The sequence below is a fragment of the Aythya marila genome, assembly GCF_965140915.1.
Source record: "Aythya marila genome assembly, chromosome: 5".
Classification (NCBI taxonomy): domain Eukaryota; kingdom Metazoa; phylum Chordata; class Aves; order Anseriformes; family Anatidae; genus Aythya; species Aythya marila.
The window spans coordinates 18,245,808-18,265,320 of record NC_139046.1 but is presented as its reverse complement, the minus strand read 5'-3'; the positions used below and the strand labels follow the sequence as shown (position 1 = coordinate 18,265,320).

General features: G+C 39.5%; 1 protein-coding gene and 1 long non-coding RNA gene across 4 annotated transcripts in view; one reads left to right on the top strand and one right to left on the bottom strand.

The window, feature by feature from the left end:
• Nucleotides 1-19,513, bottom strand: part of PTPN21 (protein tyrosine phosphatase non-receptor type 21) — a 42,472-nt gene that overhangs the window by 21,873 nt on the left and 1,086 nt on the right. For 2 of the 3 annotated variants that reach the window (XM_082762049.1, XM_082762051.1), the window contains exons 2-8: nucleotides 16,576-16,948; nucleotides 7,351-7,520; nucleotides 5,143-5,240; nucleotides 2,410-2,477; nucleotides 1,869-1,939; nucleotides 815-902; nucleotides 488-576 (exon numbers count right to left, since the gene is read on the bottom strand). In XM_082762049.1, the coding sequence (XP_082618175.1) occupies nucleotides 488-576; nucleotides 815-902; nucleotides 1,869-1,939; nucleotides 2,410-2,477; nucleotides 5,143-5,240; nucleotides 7,351-7,520; nucleotides 16,576-16,755 (764 nt within the window). In that variant the 5' untranslated portion in view covers nucleotides 16,756-16,948. Of the gene's footprint in view, nucleotides 1-487; nucleotides 577-814; nucleotides 903-1,868; nucleotides 1,940-2,409; nucleotides 2,478-5,142; nucleotides 5,241-7,350; nucleotides 7,521-16,575; nucleotides 16,949-18,445; nucleotides 18,582-19,513 lie in introns of those variants that run through there. The other variant, XM_082762050.1, reaches the window with a different exon arrangement.
• Nucleotides 17,906-18,642, top strand: LOC309878917. The gene is made up of 3 exons (XR_014317634.1): nucleotides 17,906-17,976; nucleotides 18,255-18,314; nucleotides 18,507-18,642. It is a non-coding gene; the product is annotated as an uncharacterized lncRNA (long non-coding RNA).

Below are 19,513 nucleotides of genomic sequence, written 5' to 3'. Positions count from 1 at the left end.
AGCTGGCACAACATTAAGTAACAGACTAACTAAAACAATGTATGAATTCAAAATACTGACACAAATTTTATCATGTAACTCTTCTCTATTTCTTTTATATATAATATTTGAAAGGAATTTGGATATTTTCCCAAGTGAATATTGTTAAGTAAACTGATGTTTACTTAAGACATCTTAGGACTTAAGACATTCTGCGTTCATAGTTGCTCCTTCTTGACTCAATAAGTGTTTTGCAATGGACTGCATATTACACACTCATCTCTTAGAATTACTCCAGTTTAAAGGGATTTATCCTACAGCCAATACACGGAAAAATTTCAATGAAATTCAGTATTAATCGCACTAACAGGACTACAGGACTATGCCCAGGTTTATCAAATGAATAAGCACACATCATATCTAAGAAACATCCATGATAGTGAGGCACATACACAAAATGTTATTTATAAAATATTATAAGTATATTTTAATAAAGAACAATACCAACCTAAATACAACAGGCGGCCGGCCATTTTTATGTTTCACAAAGATACCATCGAGACATGCTCCAATGAATATGTCACTTCCTTGGCTGTCCTGTAAGAAGTTGCAAAAAAAAATACACACAAATGGAAATAAAGTCTTTGAGAGCAAAGCTGCATGAGAATCAACTAGTTCTACAGTTTTTGAGGATAGGAAGCATGTGTGTTTTGTTTTGGTGGGGACGTGGAGGACAGGCTTACTGTTTGTTTATTTGCTTTTATTTTTGTCAGTAAGTAACCCTTTTTACATAGGGAAGAAAAGCAACTGAGACAAAAATCAGCACCCCATTTACCTTTGCAGGATAGGTCTCTTCACCATAGCCATCCATTCTCTCTACTTCTTGCATATATAACATTTCTGCATCAGGAGGAGTAAGGCCTCTATGAAAACGAAAACAATGATAACATGATCAGCTAGTTCAGTCAATAATCAAAAATCATGATTGTTTTACTCTGAATGTCACTGTTAAAGCTTCAAAAACACCCCCAGAACACCCAGGCAACCATCTAGACAAACTGTTTCCATCTGTACCAATGGCTGATGTACTTGTCTTAGCCTTTTGATCTTAAAGAAGACATTATCTCTACCTGAAAAATCGTGTCATTCATTCTTATGTTCTCAATGCTTTTTCAGTCATAATTCTCTCTATTCCTTCACTTAATGAATTCCTTCTCTTAATGTTATGCAGACTGTTTTTCCTTTGCTAAACCTTAACTGTTTAATGTGGGTGCCAAAACATTTCAGAGATAAATGGATTTCAAATTCTCAAACCTCTGTTTTAAAATAATGCCCCACCCCCCAAAAAACAACAAAACAAAACAAAACAAACAAACAAAAAAATCAGTATTACTAACATAGACACAAACACTTCTCACTGATAAGTTGACAATTAGAACTTAACTTTCCTTTGTCTTAGACCACTGCATTTAGATGCCTTTTACTTAGACCATGCATTCTGGCATGGTGACTGTCTCTACACTTCTGTTGCTCAAAGTACCTGTCAACATTGTTCATCAAGAAACCTCCTTACTGGGGTCAGCAGCTTCATGTTGTAAACAAGTTTCATAAACATTATACAGGTTAAGTCACAAAATTTACTTCTATCCCATATTTTTAATTTTCAAGTATAAACTTCTCCTTCATTTTAGCAGTTGTTTGTTCCATTCTCTTTTCACTTTCATTCAGCAAAAATTTGTATATTAACAAAACTGTATCAGTGCAAAGCTCATTTAAAAGAGAGGTGAAATTAGTTCAACTGCCTTCTGAGATACCCAACTTACAGAGCAACCATGTTAAGAAATTGAGGAGAGTGAATGCCAAATTGAGGAGAGTTTAAGAAATCTTACCTATATTTCTGATGTAGCAAGGCAACTTTTTGTGTCGCTTCTTCCAATATTTTTTCTTCTTGTAGCCAACCCTTAATATAAGATAGCATTTATAGAATGAACTACAAAATATTCTATGAAATAAAGAAACTGGAGCCATTTTAGACAGAGAAACCAACCCTTCACTCTAATTTTGGAGCTTAGATGCTGGATATTAACACAAACAATGCCAAAAAGTATAAACTGTTTTGAAGTGGTTTTACTCACTTCCCTGTATCTACCTCAACCTTCTTTTCAGTATAATATATAATAAAACTGAAAAGATCTTGCAACATCTTTGCTTCTGTGCAATATACTTTATCACACCTCACTCCAGCCTCAGAGAAAACTTTTTCTGAATTTGACTATCTTGGAAGCAGTAAACTAGATGGATCACAGCATCTTTAATAATGATTTGTATTTATCAATCTTGTATTTGTCTTCAGTACAAAGGAGGGCTCTTCATAACACAGTGTAATTGTGTTCAGTAATGCCAAAAAGAGAATTTAAAGAAAGTACTTACAACTGGAAACAAAGCAAATCTTTGAAGAAACTCCTGAGATTCATACTGATCATAGTCTCCAAAATCAGCTAGGAAAAAAAAAAAAGTCCTGGATTCAAACATTTGTAACAAAATACAATACCCAATTAATTGCAGAAGGATTTCCAAGTAGCAAATCCCCACCCTATTGAACTATGATCTGAATGTAAAGCAATGGAATACACTAAGTATCTTTAAATAACGTTTATGAAAAGTAAAATCACACTCCATCTTTTTACCAGAAAAATTGATGAGACTCCGTGTGGATATGAAAGGAGAGGAAATGATAAAACGAATACTGCTGCTTCAAGTTCCTTAGTTTCTTGGGTTTATATTTGCTTGTTTTTTAAATGCAGAGCAGTTGAGGTTGGAAAGGGCCTCTGGAGACTACTCTCTCCCCCTGCTCAAGTAAGTCAGCTCCAGCAGACTGTCTTAGGGCCTTCTCCAGTCAGATTTTGAATACAGAAGATGAAGACTTCACAGCTTCTCTGGGCAACCTGTTCCCATGTCTCACCACTCTTACAGCAGAAAACATTATGTTTAGATGAAATTCCCTGTAGTTCAATTTGTGCCCATTGCCTCTTACCCTGTCCCTGAGTGCCACTGAAAAGAGCCTGGCTCGATCTTCCTTACTCCCTCCTGTCTGATACTAGATTATACACAACTGCACTTGCAGCATAGAGTGACAAACTGTTCTCACCACTAGGTCCTGAGTGGCTTGAGCACCCTGGACACCAAAGTTCCTGCTCACCAGCCTTCAACAGCTCCCTGCACAAAGACATGTGGAAAGTGGGACATAGAAGCCTTGACTTTCCTGATTCAAAGGTATGCTCAGAAAGGATGTACTAAAAGCGTTGATTTTGTGTCATGCCAAAGGGCATTCCAAAGAATTTGTTTTGTTATGCTTCCAAGAAAAAAGAAGCCAACGTTTCAAAGAAATAAAGTAGTTTAAATCAGAAAAGTTATGTACAGTCTCAAAAGAGAAACTATTCTAAGGAATAACAGTCTGCAGGGAACAATTTTTCCAAACCATATAAACATGATTTCCAAGTACACGGATCTTATTTACATTATCACAGATTCTCACCTATAATGGTATAACTATAGTGACATTTAGGAATCTGATTTTTATTGAGCATTAATGATTACTATGCAAGTTACTCGTGATTAAAGGGGAGAACTTGTGACACACCAGATCAACTAAGCACTTGAGATAAAGCAATGCTTAGAAGCAGCCTATTGTAACTATTTCAAACAGAAATCATTCCTGAAATCAGTTCACTCAAAACAGCAAACTGCTTCTGTTAGTTCACTAGCTAAAATTAACTGACCTACCTTGTATAAGCTACTTCAGTCATTGGAGTGCATTAATTTAGAACCTGCACTTTTTCTAAGTTGTTTTTTTCATCATGTTATCAACACATGCAGTTCTCTACCCAAGACCGAAAGAGGAATGTGTAAGCTAAAAGGATAAATATTTTCCATCTGGAAAGAAGATTATATTGAAAGATTTCTGTAAACAACTTACTGAGCAGAGAGACGTTTACACTGTCCAAAGATATGAAAATAATGAAGTAAGATTTTGCCAGTTGAAGACTATTAAATCCTGGCTTGGATTAAACAAATTCACTGTTATATAAACAAGGCACTAACATTATTAATCCTACTCCACTGGTAACTATATTCTCAGAGAAACATACTCACAATCTTTAACATGACACTACCAAAACACATAATTAAAACACAACACAACAACAAAAACACCACTAAGTTACATGTACTGGCAGTGACTAAGCCCTTCTCAATTTTGGCAGTTTTACAATTGCTGCTAGATATACTCCAGTCACATCCACATCGCGTCCACTGGAGTGAAGCAATATACAAACTCAACAAAAGCTGTTGCCATTAAAACCTGTTAACATGAGAGATTTCAGATTGAACAAGCAGGTTAGCAGGGAACATCAGATCAGAACATGATCAGAAGCCACAGGCTGAGGACAGCTGATTTTTTTTTAAGTACTTTATCCCCTTTGACCCTAATGAGGAAAAGCATCCAATTTCATGGACGTATCAGAGAAAGGGATCTTCAGGAAAGATTTGAACATAGAAATTGTTAACAGCCTTGTATACTAACTTGGAATAATCTTTGGCGTTCAGATATTTGGGACAAGAAGCGGAGATACAAGCACTACTCTACATTCACATTTGCTTATTTATTAAAATACGTCCCTTTCTCTTGAGACAATGTCAGAATAAAGAGTCTTCAGTGACACAGACAAGAGTTCTGCTGGTGTTAGCAGCCAGGTAGAGCCCTTGCTCCCAAAGGAATTCAGATGTTCAGGTTAACCCCAACTCCTGAAAATACATGTCAGATACCTGGGTATACTTCTGAGGGCTGCGCAGAAATACCAGCAAGTGCTGGGCCACTGATCCCACTGTCCTCCTCCCCAGCCCATGCTTTGGGTGATGAAGTTCTAAGGAGCAAACCTTTCTTACCCTACTGAATGGAACTGCTGCTGTGTTTGTGAGGCTGCCAACTGAAAACAAAAATGTGCTTCACAGAAATGGAACATATACTGGAAAGCAACTACCTCTTGCATTTTTATTACAGCAAGGAAATGGCTCTACAAGCAATAAACAGAAAACATGCGATAGAAAATACATCATTGTATTTCCAAAGTAACAGTAGCTAATAGGCATAATTGCCTTACTTACCTTGAACAGCTAAACCAGCCAAATGTATTGCTTGTTCTAGTGTACAAGGAATGTTACCCTCCAAGATATCCTTCTTTAATTGCAAATAATACTGATACCTACATGAAAAAAAAAAAGAAAAAAAAAAAAAAGAAAAAAAAGGAAAAAGCTAACATCAGCTTCTTAATTTTAAGAGACTACAGATTAGCATGCCTTCATTTCCAGTTCCTCTCTGCATTCACTAGTAACTGTGGAGGATTGTCTTCCTCATCATTCAGACCCAGTATTTTATGGTCTTTATCAACTTTTCCCTTCACTTATCTGCTGCAGAATCCAAGCCTGCTCTGTCTTAAGTCAAAGAGTGTCCACAATTTCTGTCTAATACCATACCCTCAAAATCATGCATTTTTGTCTTCCCTCCTTAATATTCTTACCATCTCTTCTTTACAATGTCCAGTGCACTGCTGCTGCATTTCTGCATTCCCTTCCCATAAATCAAATATGCACATCCCTTCCATCACATTAGTTACTTCCATTTCTGCATTACAACTCCTGGGTACTCACTTGGCAGGCACCACACTTTTTTTCCTTTAATCTGACCTTTCCTGGGCCATCTCTTCAACATGCAAGCACTACTAGGTGTACCATTTGTCCACAGCCTGAACCACTATGTTCTTTAATTCTTCTGGCCCTTTCAGCCAACCATGGTGCGCCCTATCTTAGCTAATATACGTTACCCCCAAGCACCTCAAGACTCACAAATGCCAGTATAGCCACACAGATTTGGCCAAGAAGGACATTTGTCTTCTGTAGGTCTAGTTTCAAAAGTTTCTTAACTTCCTCATATTGTATGTTAACTGTTGTGAAGTAAGGCTTTAACACTGAGAACACAGAAGCACAGGCTACTCACATGTCAAAAGACAGATCTCTTCACTAAACTGTTAAATTCTGTGACATTTTATAAATATTGTTTAGACTTTTCCTGGCTCCTACTTAAAAAAGCACTATGCCACATGACACCAGATAATATCCTTATAAACACACAAAAATAGGTGGAACTAAACCCGGGCCTTAAAAAAAAAGTCACAGCACATTGAGGCACTTGGGAAAAGAAAACTTCAACAGGCAAAATATAGAACATAGGCTCTTTCCATAGAACAGCTACCGAAAGCAGACATACAGACAAAGGGTCTTGAAACTACCTGACAAGAGGGCAAATACCATCTCTTTTGTTTGTGATGCTTCCTCTTCCTGGTACGCACTGAATGTACCATTTGCTTAAAGATGCTCAATTTCATTTGTATTGAAAATGCCTGGAAAAAATCCCCCAACACAAGGATTTCTCTGAAACTAATCCAGACTCTCACAATTTTAAATTGAAGCAAGTGCCACCCTCTAGGATGAGTGCAAGACTGCCACACAATTTCTTACAAAAACACTGCAAGATTGCTGTTAAAGCTCCAGCATAACAATCACATTCTTTGAATAAATGCCAGAAAAAAAATAATAAAGGTTTTTCAGGCAATGTATGTAATCTAGTTACTGGTTTAATACTCACTTGTCTGTTAAAAATAATAATGAAATCAGAACAACTGCGGACTTTAAGACACTAGAAGTCCATGTGTAGGCCCATAGGACTATTTGGCCAGTACACATGCTCAGCTTGATGCTTCCTCTGCAGTTAGCACCATTTGTGTGATGTTCTTCAGATTCATAGTACAAATGGACACATGATAGCAAAGCTAATATACATCTTTGTTGCCCAGTGAAAGTCAAAAATCATAAATTCAGGCTTAGCCAGATGTCTGCCAATACAGTTGGTAGGTACCAGAAAGTACTGAGAGCAAAATAAGGAAAAGCATAAGATCTGCACGTCCTTTCCATGGGATGGACTTCCCCCAAAGCAATGTATTGCTCTTCAAAACAAAGTAAGAGACAGACTGATATGAAGGGACTAAAACAGTTAAAAATCTGACCGTGCCAGTATTCCTATTATCAAGAACAGGTTTGAATAGATTCCTCAGATCACTGAAAAGTTCATTCTTTGCTTAGTTTATAACATTTTAAATATTCAAAAGGGAAATAAATATACAATTGGAACATAAATTCTACCTAAAGTAATAATTTCTGTATGTAGAAAGGTTGGGGAGGGGAAGCAGACAATTTGTACGTGAACTATACATTTTAGAATGCTACAAACAAGATTACAGGCACGTGTAAGAAGTTTACCTGGTAATCTCCTGCTGAAGCTGAGAGACAGTAGGCACATAGAACACTACTCCAAAATACACAGTGGGCTCCAAGGCATATTTGTCCAGCTGCTTTTTCAGAGGCTTGTCCAAATCTACCCATCTGCGCTGGTTCTGCTTGTTGTAATACCACAGACTGAAATACGTAATCTGAAAGGGAGGCATATCAGTGATGAAACAAAGTTAATGTTAGATAAAATACATTGCTACCTAGAAATTAAAACACTAAGGTTGTAGGTCACTGAAAACTTAAGAGAACCGGCGAGACATTTAATATCAAAACCAGGTGTTACTTCCAGATAAACAATCCATGTATGCACAGGCCCATCCCTGAAATACTACCAAAACTGGTCTTTCATTTGCAAGCAGTCCCTGCCCCAGCTGGGGCAGCTCACAGATGTTAGCAGTAAGCATTCATGTGGAACAGGGAAATCGAGGGAAGTGAGGAAGACAAACAGAATAAACACACGGGACCAGGGAGAGCAGAGCATGGCTTGTCTGACGAACCAGATGCTGAAGGAGAAAAGGGCACAGGACAAGCGGTCAGTCAAAGACAAGGTCATTAAAGCACATGTATGGGTATGGTTCATCCCACTGAGCAAGAAAATGAGCAGCTAAAGCAGCAATCTACCTTGCTCGAGCAGACAACTCTTGCCCACACAAAGACATGGACACAAATTGCAGCATGTGCTGGAACAGGCTGCCTGGAGCAGCTGAGGGATGTCCTTCCCCGAGATGTGAGCAGGCAGCTTCCTGAACACCACAATCTACATTTGATTGGACAACACAATCTGCTTTGAAAGGGCATTGGACCTGACTATTTAAGTGATTTTTGTTTTCTCTATGCTTAAAAAAAAATAAATTAAAATGATAATTACAGTCTAATTGCAGAATCAATATGAAAAGATTAAAATAATAATAATAATAAATTAGAATGGAGGCTCCTGTGTAACCTTAGTTGAGATTCCTTCTGCAAGTTGTAAGACAGCTCTGGTCCCACTTGATAAAAACGCAGGCCGTAATACAAGCACTGAGTGAAGAACTGTTCATAGAAGAAAAGCAGTTTTTCAGTCCAGTGAAAGATGTGTGGAGCAAAGGTAGTTTGATAGATGGGAAAACAGCTTCATGGTTAGGAAAGTTTAAAAACCTCCACAGAGCAGCAGATTCCAGTCCCATGTCAGAAACAGTTCTCTGGTAAAGCAGATTCCTTAAGATCCCTTAAGATGTTAAAATTGTAACAGTAGTGCCACAGAAACTCCGCTCCAGAAAGGAATGCTTGTAAAAAAGGTGTATTTCTCTTTCATTACAAGACTTCTCACACTGCAGACACACACAGGAGCCAAAGTGAGGCTGCAATTCTGATGCTGTGTGACCCCCGAGTGCTAAGGGTATAATTTAAATGCAAAGCAAGAGGGTCAGTGAACAAGAGGACCACCAGTAAAACCAGCTAAAGCTGAACCATCCACCACGAGCTACTGGATCCCTGGCTACAAAGAGCTGAAAAAAAGCAAGCCCACTGCATGGACCCAGTCAGCAGGTAACCGAGTGCCAGACCCAAAACCTCGACTGCAGCCTCTGGGTGCGAGCAGAAGCCTAGCAAACACTGAAAGCTAACGGTACCAGGACCTACAGAAACACGCCGTCAAAGCTGAAAGACCTCTGTAAAAGCTACCAGGTAAACACTCCTGGAAACCAGCTACACATTTCCAAGCAACCCTCGGAGTAAGTTTCAGCTGCAGCCCTGGTGTATTTAAGCCTCAAAGAAACACCGAGTTGTAACAGAAAGGAAGAGAGAGAATGAGCACAAAGGCTGCTAACAGCACGGCTGTTTCATACTCTCTGAATTAAGATACTCCTGCTTCTACAACCTTAAGTCTAAACTGAATGTACAACTTATTTTAAAGCCATGATGATCACTTGTGCTGGTCCATTTCTGTAAAATACTGACCTTACCTACACGCAGAACTGAGTTGTTACTGGCACTGGACTAAGGAAAATGTTTCCGCATTTTAAATCACACCCTGGAATCCAGCGTATCTTTAAACAAGATTTTTATGTCATGGTATTTTCCCTTAAAAACTCCTCCAGTTTGGATTATCAAAAATAAATAAAATAAAAGCCAAGGTAAATACCGTGGCCCAAAACCCGTCCTATGACTTGTATGCAAACCTTTCATTTGACTTCAAGGGCAGAACTTGATCCTGTGAGTTTTCAGAGGAACTCAGGCATGCTGGAATACTTGCACTGATTAAAATAGAATCCATTTTTATTCATTGGTAAAACATTTTATTAGTAGTAGCACAGGACAACACCCAATTCTAGCAAAGAATGTAATGACACAATTCCTAAAATATGTTAAGCTGTTAAGATTAGCACTATTTTGAGGTTCATTTATTTTAGCAACTTATTCATCATCCTTTGAAGAAAGTCAAATATAAATAAAAGGGACATTTCTGCCATTGCTTTCTATCTAGCTGCCTTCTGCCACTACAGACAACAACATTAAGCCTTTTTGTATATTTCAGGAGTTACCTAGAATGCAGAACTAAGAGAAGCCCAACATGCTGGCACAGTGGGGAAGGGCTGTGGGTGGGGGAGAGGTGCCCCCATGGGCTACGAGCAGCTCTATCAGCCATGCTGCCACACAACTGCACCACTGCAGGAGACCGTTCGGTCTTTCTGAAGCCTGAGGAATAGGGCTAATGAGTCTCCAGAAGAGACTAGGGTAAAATCTTACTGTTATCTCCAATGGCCAGATCACAGGGTAGAGGGGAGGCAGAGCCAGGCTCTTCTGGGAAAGGGCTTCCAGCGAAGGGCACTGCGGTGGTGGGATGCAGCGGGCACAAGGTGCAGTGTGGGACATCCCCATCAGATCAGGGAAGAAATTTCACAGTAAGATAGCCAAGCACTGCAAGAGGTAGCCCAAAGAGGCATCCAATCTCAGCACTCAAACTCGCCCTGAGCCACCCAGTCCAAGCCGGCCCCTCTGTGAGCAGAGGGTGGGACAAGCCATTATGGGATTCTGTCAGTACAAGAACCGGTGCTGAGGAAGGAACAACCTACTGAACATGTCTTGCACATAAACAACATATTTCTTTAAAATTGTGTGTTACCCTTCAGCAACACTTACAAAAAAGAGCTTTAGATCTTTGCATGCTCATGTTTTCACATCAGTATTGAGCATGCTTTGTTACTGCTCAACCATTTTATAATTTGAAATGGAATCAGTGGCAGAGCCCTTCTTCCCTGTACCGACAGCCTGGTATTAGTTAGCTATAATTAGCTGTTGTATTTCATTTTATTTTCCTTAAAATGGACTGGTCTCATCCCTAACGTAATTCCGCCCTGTTTGGCTCTAATCTAAACACCATTTATACCTATCAGTTATTCTGTTCAACACCTTGACAAAGTTTTAATAAAGAATCTCAGTGTCTATTTTGGTCACAACTTACAATATCTAGAAAAGAAATCTGAATGACAAATGGGTATGTCAGATATCAAGTGTGGAATAATCTCACTTGAACTTAACAGCACCTGTTATCATCCCCAGATTTGATTGTGCCTCTGGTTTGCAGCAGCACAACACATCAGGAAAAGTTATATTCTCTGGGATTTTGAGACAACACTACTACTACAAATGGGTATGTCAGATATCAAGTGTGGAATAATCTCACTTGAACTTAACAGCACCTGTTATCATCCCCAGATTTGATTGTGCCTCTGGTTTGCAGCAGCACAACACATCAGGAAAAGTTATATTCTCTGGGATTTTGAGACAACACTACTACTGCCATCTTTTACACAATTATTCTCTATAGATCCTCAGATTAAGAAAAAAAAAAACTTTTGTAGTTGGTTTTTTTTTTCCTTCTTTACTTTGGTACAAACAAATAAAACAAGCCCTAGGACTTTCCTGAAGAGAATGCTGAAAACACCATCTCATTGTTGAACATAAGCACTGCAGCCAGAGATAAAAATCCCAGTTAGCCCACAGACTCCACCGTGTCTCACTTTATCGTATGCTTGGATACAAAACAGCTCCTGCCATCAGAGTATCGCAGTTTAAATGAACCGCTTTCAGAAGAGCTGGGTCAATAATCTTGTACTATGCACCATGGCCAGATGCCAAGTGAGAGCTTTACTCTATGTCCAATGTTAAGACCTACAGAAAGAGACAAAAGGCCCTAAAAAATTTCCAGAAACTTTCCTCTTATCACAGCAGGCAAACCCCTCCATAAATCTTCCCAATCCTTAGTGGAGAAAATTTTGGAGCACCCTGCACTGGCCAGCGCACAAGATCCAAGACTTCTTGGAAGCAGTGGAAAAAGAAACATGCAAGTCTTGCCACGTACCTGCCACCGAACGGAAAGTTGCACCCCTTACATACCTGCTCACTGGCCTCACTAGAAAAAAAAACAAAAAAAAAAAACAAAAAACCAACATACAATAAACTTTTTCCCATCTTGAAGCTACTCACTTCAGGGCACTTTAGCTTATCCTATCTTTGTTGTTCTGATGGGATTTTCAACTGGAGCTGCCCATAGGGAGGATTCAGCAGGTAGCTAGCAGAACACAGGGAGAGGGAAAGTCCATCTGAAGCCTTTGCTTTTTCACACAGCAAACCTCTTCTCCAGTACAGCCTGCCCCAGCCCTCGCAACGACTTGCTCCCGACTGCTCCAAACTGTACAGGAGTAGTCAGGATAAAATCACAAATGCTATTTAAACAAAGCAGCTGCCAACTACAGCTTACATCAGTATTGCAGGGATAAGAAATTAAGAAAAAAAAAATCATTTTGATTTGAAAAAATCATCACTGATTTTTTAAAATCAATACTTTGCAAAGCAATCTGACATTCTAATTTACTCAAATTAAAACACTGCAAAGATCACAGTACAATGTGTTTTTACCCCCTTCAAATATCCTGAATAAACGGATTTCCTCTGACAGGCAAGGCAGATTTTACTCATCAGTATGTTAGACAAAAATAAATTGGCTAATCTACAAGCTAAAGAGCAGTACCTACCTACACCAGACATTATATCCCATCAAGACACATTTTCATCTCTTGCAGAAACAGGTCAGCTTTCAATCAACGTAGTCCGGAAACTTAGAAATGTACTTATTTTATTTTTTTTTCCCCTTTTTTCTTTTTTTTTTTTTTTTTCTTTTTCTGTAAGTCATGTTATTTTTCCCACCTCTGCCCAAGGCTCAGAAGGCTGGACTCACATACCTGCTTTAGACTCACACCTCATACAGCATTGATGTTAAAGCAAGTATTGCATTCCCGTGCACTGGATTCTGAAATCCTAATTACCTTACAAGTGGGAAAATTTCAAAGTAGTCTAAAAATACTAAACAATAAATTAACATGCCTGCTTCAGAAATAACAAAAACCTTTACTATCAAAATTAGTATAAAACTATACTGCTAATCACAGGGATTCAGATGGGGAAAAAATACAGTTAAGTGGTATACTCAAATTCTGACCCTGATTTATTAAAAAAGCTACAGAAGTCAGGGGTAACATTTCCTAATTGCCACTAAGGCTTTAATGGAAAAAACAAATACTTTTGTGGTGCTCAAAGTAGTAAGCTAGACTGAACGTAAATGTTATAACTTAATGTATGAATTTCTTTCCTTCAGAAAAAGGAAGAACTAAAGTAATTGGACTGAAGGCAAGTGCTGTTTTTTTTTGTTTGTTTGTTTGTTTGTAGTAATCTGACTGCTCATCCTTCTTGGCCCCTACATTATTATTTCAGCACACTTAAAATTAACATGTTTTAGATGGAGTCAATTTTGTTTTTCAAGGAATTTGTGTTTTTTATATTAATGAGATTACACACTGAAGGTTTGTGTTTTATCTGCATTCCTCCATGATCGTTTCTCTTTCTTTCCAACCGCTAAGCAAAATTTCATTCCGAGAGGCAGCCACTAACAGTGCAACGATCAGCCCTTCTTGCTTTATTTCTCTAAGCATTAGCCAAAATCTTGTCAGCCTTCGATACAAGGCATAAACGTTATTATGTCAGTGACCCCTCTGTCGCTACTTGGCCCAACTTTTATTTGCTAGTCAATATGCTTACTAATACATACACATGCAAGAGTGTTTATGGCTGCATTTGGTTTTACTTTGAAAACGCTGTTTGCCTAAGTAACCACACATTTAATAAACCACCACACTGAATTAAAGGTATTTTCATGTGTTTTCTCCAAACAAGAGCTGATACTTTGGACTTCAGAGCAAAGTATTAGAGAACACTGAAGCACTGTTTCAGAACTTCCAAGTTATTCGGCGTCTGGATAACCTTGATTCAGGCTTTGCCATTCATGTCCAAAACAAACACGGGAATTTGCATAGACACTACACATACTTCACAAAGAAATTCCCTATCTTCTTTTTGTATCATTAATTCTTGTACTACTCTCTACCCAATCTCTAATTAATTCTTGTACTCTCTACCACACATCTGCACTTAAATCAGGTTCTGCTTCCACGCACTAGCAGGATTTGCTCCTTCAGTCTGGTATAGAAGTGTTATTAGAAAACAGAATTAAAAGAAGATCCAGCAAGAGACGTAAATCAGTTGTAACATCTCCTGTCAAGTATCTACAGATGCCTACCTATATTAACATTTAAAAAACATTTTTATATTTTCAAGTACCTGATTTGTATACTCATGCCCTAAACGGAACTTGAAAAGTATGTATGACACTGCATAAGTTGGTTAACAATCAGAGCTCTCAGCACTTTTTCAAAACCTGCACTTCCAGAACGGTTTTCTGCAACAAATACGCTGCTTTTTGTATCAATCAAATTTGGTTGTGGTCCTCTCACAGGATAAAAGACGGGCTGGGCTACAAAGGGTCAGTAACTTATGTTCCCTCACCCTCTGTCTTCTTTCCCCAGTTCCTCAGTTTGAGAGGGCTGGATTACATACCCTTTGCTGATGAGTCACATTCTGGGAATACCAGATATTCTTATTAGTTTAATGCACTCATTTCACTTTTTTGCAAAGCTTGCCATTCAGTAACAAAATTGAGAACATACTTAGACTTTCTGAACTTGGAAATCAAGAGGTATTAATTAGAAAACAGAAAGAAAAAAGTGTTATGCTAAACACAGCATAATTTGAAGGCTACTATTTAAAATAAAGTGAGATCTCTTAAAACAAATATCTTAAAAGGTAGCACAGCACTAGGAATAAGCCATTCAATTCACCACCTAGTCAGTGACTACAGACTACACCAGAGAGAAAGAGAGTTTGGTAAATTTTACTGTTCAATGTCTAAATAGGTACAGACTCCAGGCATACCTCCTGCAATAAACTGTTCTGAGGGTGCATGGGGACCACATGTCAGAACTGCAGAGCCCATATACAGTAATCTGAAACTGATGCCTTGATTTTCTTAACTGAGTTAAATCTCGGTGCTTAAATGAACAGTCATATTCTCTTGTTTACCACTTTCAAGTGGCATGTTAAAAAGTGCGTAGTGCATTAACAATACAGAGCATTTTATAGAAAGCACTTTGTATTTCACAGCATCGATAATACTGCTTTTGAAGTTAGAAGCAAATCCTAAGCAATTTTTTCTTCCTGAAAACTTCGTACTAAGCAAGTGGTCAGAAATGCTCCTGGTATCTGCTTGGCAAATCCAACTAAAGGCAAAACAACATTTCTTGAATGCAAGCTATGGAAAGTAATTTATATCCCTACTTTCCATTCCCTTTTATTGCAACACATTTTCCTGCCAAAATAATCCATGCAAGAATGCATGACCAAAAGAATCTGCTCAGAGTTCAGTAGTGTAGTGTCAACTCCCTTAGTCTGATATATGACCCTTAATTGAGAGAACTGCCAGCCTCTTTTTTTTTTTTCTTTTTTTTTAAATCAGATTTTAGGAGTAGCTCCAGAGAAAGAGATAATGAAGAACTGTTGAAAAAAGCATGCATCTCCAATGCTTTGTAAATAGTTCAGTAAAAGCTGGCAGTCATTGTTCAGGAAGACAAAGCCTTCGCATTTTGCAAACCAAATATAGTCAAGGTCTTTACCTTCTGTTGACTTAACCAGCGATGTCCAAAAATCGATAGATAAAATTGACATACTCCATTCAAACGCAACTACTGAATTCTAGATACATGATATCTGATGCATTCTAAGTAAATGCTAAGGCTATGAGATTAGTTAGATTTTCCCTTTTCTAGAAAGAACAAGAAAACAGAAGTGAAGTCACGCTGCCCTACAGAACTTTTCCTCAATAATTGTACAATTAAAGAATATTTGGACAATCTAGAAGAAAGCATACTAGAACTGAGAACAAACACAGTAAACAAACAGAGATGAATGGATTCACACCTTTTTCATTTATTTATTATTCTCCAAACAGGAAAAAAAAATCTGAAAACAACTGACTGTACAGAGCATTTCCTACAGAGGAATTTTACAGTAACACATGCTGTGTAGAGTAATAAATGCTTGCAAAATAATCACCGAATGTGTGGGAGAAGAGTAAATTTCAGTTGCAAAAGCATCCTTCAAAATACCTAGCAAGAAATTGGATGGGGGGAAGCTGTCATATAGATACATACAGATACAGATAGTGCAGACCACGTTTCTCCATGGGGACAGACATCAGTAAGTTACTATATGCTTGCTCAAAGGCACGGCCTGCAAACAAGTTTGTGGTAGGTACATGAACAAACACCACAAGTTGTTTGTCACTGGTACACATTTCACATTTGTGCTTCAGGTTCTATTCACAGTACTAATCTGTCAGAAATATATGCACACAAATAGCAGTCTCTTTCATATCCTAATCTAAAAGTTGTCTCAAGTCTCTCAGTAATTCTTAGCCATGCTCCTTAGGCAGAAATTAGGTGCTGATATTTTATTTTTTTAAATGACATTTTCAGCATTGTCAGGTTGAAAAACAGCCACCACTGTGGCTTTGTTTATCTTTCTAAACTGTTCACTGCCACTTCTCACATGCCGTTCCTTTGGGACCTACTCTAGCTCTGTAACATAAGTTTTGCAACTGTTCTGGACCAATCCATGTCCCTCTCAAGACAAGCATGTGAAGAAACAAGGGGTACAAGGAATAGCTGTTCCAGTAAACAAACGGATTGCCCCAAACTGTAAGGATTCACCACACAGGTCATCTAACACCAGAGACAAAAGTATACATTAACTTGACAGTTTTCTTACCTCCCGCAATTCAAGCCTCTGAGCCACTGCTTCGAGACTTTCCTGGCCTGTGCTTTCCACAGATAGCGTGAACTCCACAAATTCATTGTTGAGCAGCTGGATCCGAGCCACCAAGCAACTCTTGCTGGATACTGTATAACGTCGAGTTCGTTTCAATTTTAACCCAAAAGGTAGAGGCATCTTCTTTTTCCACACCGATGGTTAGAGACAAAAAGCTACCACCACCACGGACTTGTAAGAGGAAAAGTAGCGATCTCCTCTCAAAAAGTAAGGAGCTGTAAAGTCTCCAAAAATCAACCAGCAGCAGCAGTATCCATTAAAGACAAGCAAGTTTTCCACCACAGTAAAAGTAGAGGGGGCATCCACTGGAATCCTAGTAAGGAGCAAAGGAAAAAGAAAGCATACGTGAATCAGAAAAAGAAATTGACTGAAAATGGAATGGAAACAAGAGAAAATAACATGCGTTTATGTTTTTTAAATCTAAATAGTCAGTCTACTTCTCCAAAATGCAGAGCTGTTATGTATTCAAATAATCAAATAAGCACCAGAGTTTCTGGTTTTTCCACAGACAGCAGCTGTCTTTGGCAAGTTTTGTTTTGTTTTGAACTTGCAAGTAAATAATGAGTGTCGATTAAATGCGGATTAAATACCTTAAAATGGGAAGTATTTTTAAGCGGAATTGATATTTAAATGAAAGACCTCTAGAAAGTCCAAGTTGCCAAAGGTACTAGTAATGTTGAAGAAAAAAAACAGCAGCCCAGCATTATTTTCTGAGGAGCATGTAACCTCAGCCCCTATCTGTTGGATTAAGCACAAAACCAAGCCCCATAAATGATTACAGGGGAAAGAAAAAAAAAAAAAAAAAAGAGAGAGAGAGAAGAAAGGCAGGAAGAGAGGTATTAAACCTCACACCTTAGCCATTTCCTACCAGACAATTAAAATCCAATTCCTCTAATTTTCCCTGAATTACAGCCAGTTGAACCATTATTGCTTATGCTAAACTGCTGTGCCACGTCTGAGGTTACGGTTTGCCTCACCAGCAGAGTACGCCAACTCTGAAAACAATTTATTTTCTAGTTTTTCCCTAAACAAACAAACAGACAATGCACTCCTTCCAAGGGGAAAGGTTCCCCACCTCTTGCAAACACCCTGGCACCTGCTCTCGTGTCAGCTCCGCGCTGTGCAGAGACCTCGCCTTTCCCCTCTCCCAAGCGTTTCCTGCCTGCTTGCACCCCCGCCTAAGAAACACGTCGCTCTTACAGGGTTACACACCACGTGCACAAGAAAAACACGGGCTAAAAACAGCTTTTTCCTCAGAAGTAGGTACGGTCAGGGCGGCTGCCCCCACACCGCGCCAAGGCACTCCAGCCAGGCGGGGGGAGCCACGGCCGCCTTGGGGGGGTAGGGGAAAAAGCTCCGACAATGACGAGCCCCGGGGCTTGGGGCGATGGCCCCCTCGGGAAGATGGCCCACCGAGCCCCAGCCACCGGCACCCAGCGGTTTTCAGCCCCGGCAGCCTCGCCCGGTGCCGGGCTGGGGCCGGGGCCGGGCTGAGGGCGCCCCCGCCGCGCATTGCCACGGCTCCGTGGCGTGAGGGCCGCCTCTGGTGGCAGCGCCGCCTCGGAGATAAAAGCCGTCGTAATGGGAAAAAATACACAAAACAAAACGCTCTTTTTCAGGCTGGTATGTTCGTAACGCATTTTGAAGGGCGTAGTTTGATTTCTGAGGACTTTCCTCAGGTAAGAATAGCGTGCATATGTCCAGTTGTTTGGGGTGGGAGGTTCACTAATCTTCCTAGTGCACCTGGTTTTAAACTCATAGGTATAAACAACTAGATAGCCCCACAACGTTTGCATATTTATGTGCATACCTAGAAATGTAATGGTGTTCAACATGACCGCAGACTCTCTGCGTTGAAACTTTCTTTCCAGACCCCATCCTCCCTTCTTTCAAGCACCACGGCCAAGAGGAAGGCGCTGGCGGCTGGAGGAGGAGGCAGCATGGCATTTGTCCTCTGTGACACCTTTGCAGCTCTGCTTCAGAGGATGACCAGAAGCAGACTTCATGACAATGCTTCTAACAATCTGGAGGCAGTTTACCACTGCACACAGTCCCCAACCTCAACAGATACCATCTAAAATCTTAATTACAACCGATTGAATAATAATAATAATAATAAATAAAAAAAAACACCGCCTGATTTATTTTGGGGTGAGGCTACAGAACAAGTAACAACTGACAGCAACAAGTTTCTCTGAAAAAATTAGGGATATACAAGTCTCCTCGCTTGATTACTTGCTCTGCACGTTGATCCTCCAAATCCAGCCCCCGAGAGCAGCACGCAGGGAATGCTCTACAGACAGAAGCTTTTAGTTTCCTGCCCACTGCCAGCAGAATCTCACACAGGGTTTATTCCTGGCAGTGAAACTTTTGGCTGACTGACCTTAGCTCACTTCCCCAGGGCCCATTTTCCAATACATTCTGTGCACAATTACGCACATTTTCTTTGGTGCTACAGCGATGTGAGAAATCAACTTATTCATCTTTTTGAAGGCTGCAATCACAAGTGCAGTGGTGTTTTAACCTCAACTTTTCGTACTGTACATGAAAGACTTTGAAACTGTTATATCCCTACCAGGCCCTTAGAAAAGTACCCTAAGACCATGGAAAAAATATCAGGAAGCAGCGCTGACCTGACAGGTGAAATTCACAAGCCACCTAAACACTGACTTTAGGCAATCTGAGACTTCCAGTTATTTCTCTGGGCACACAGGTAGCAATGCAAGCATAGGGAGAAAGTTTAGATCAGAATTTTCAGAACATGCCAAGCGTGCTCGGCAATGCTAGGTGTTCTCGTACTTGCGTTCTGTAATATTTTAAGGATACATCTGCATTGTTATAAAGCTACTTTAGCAAACAGGAACTACAATCTGCCAGA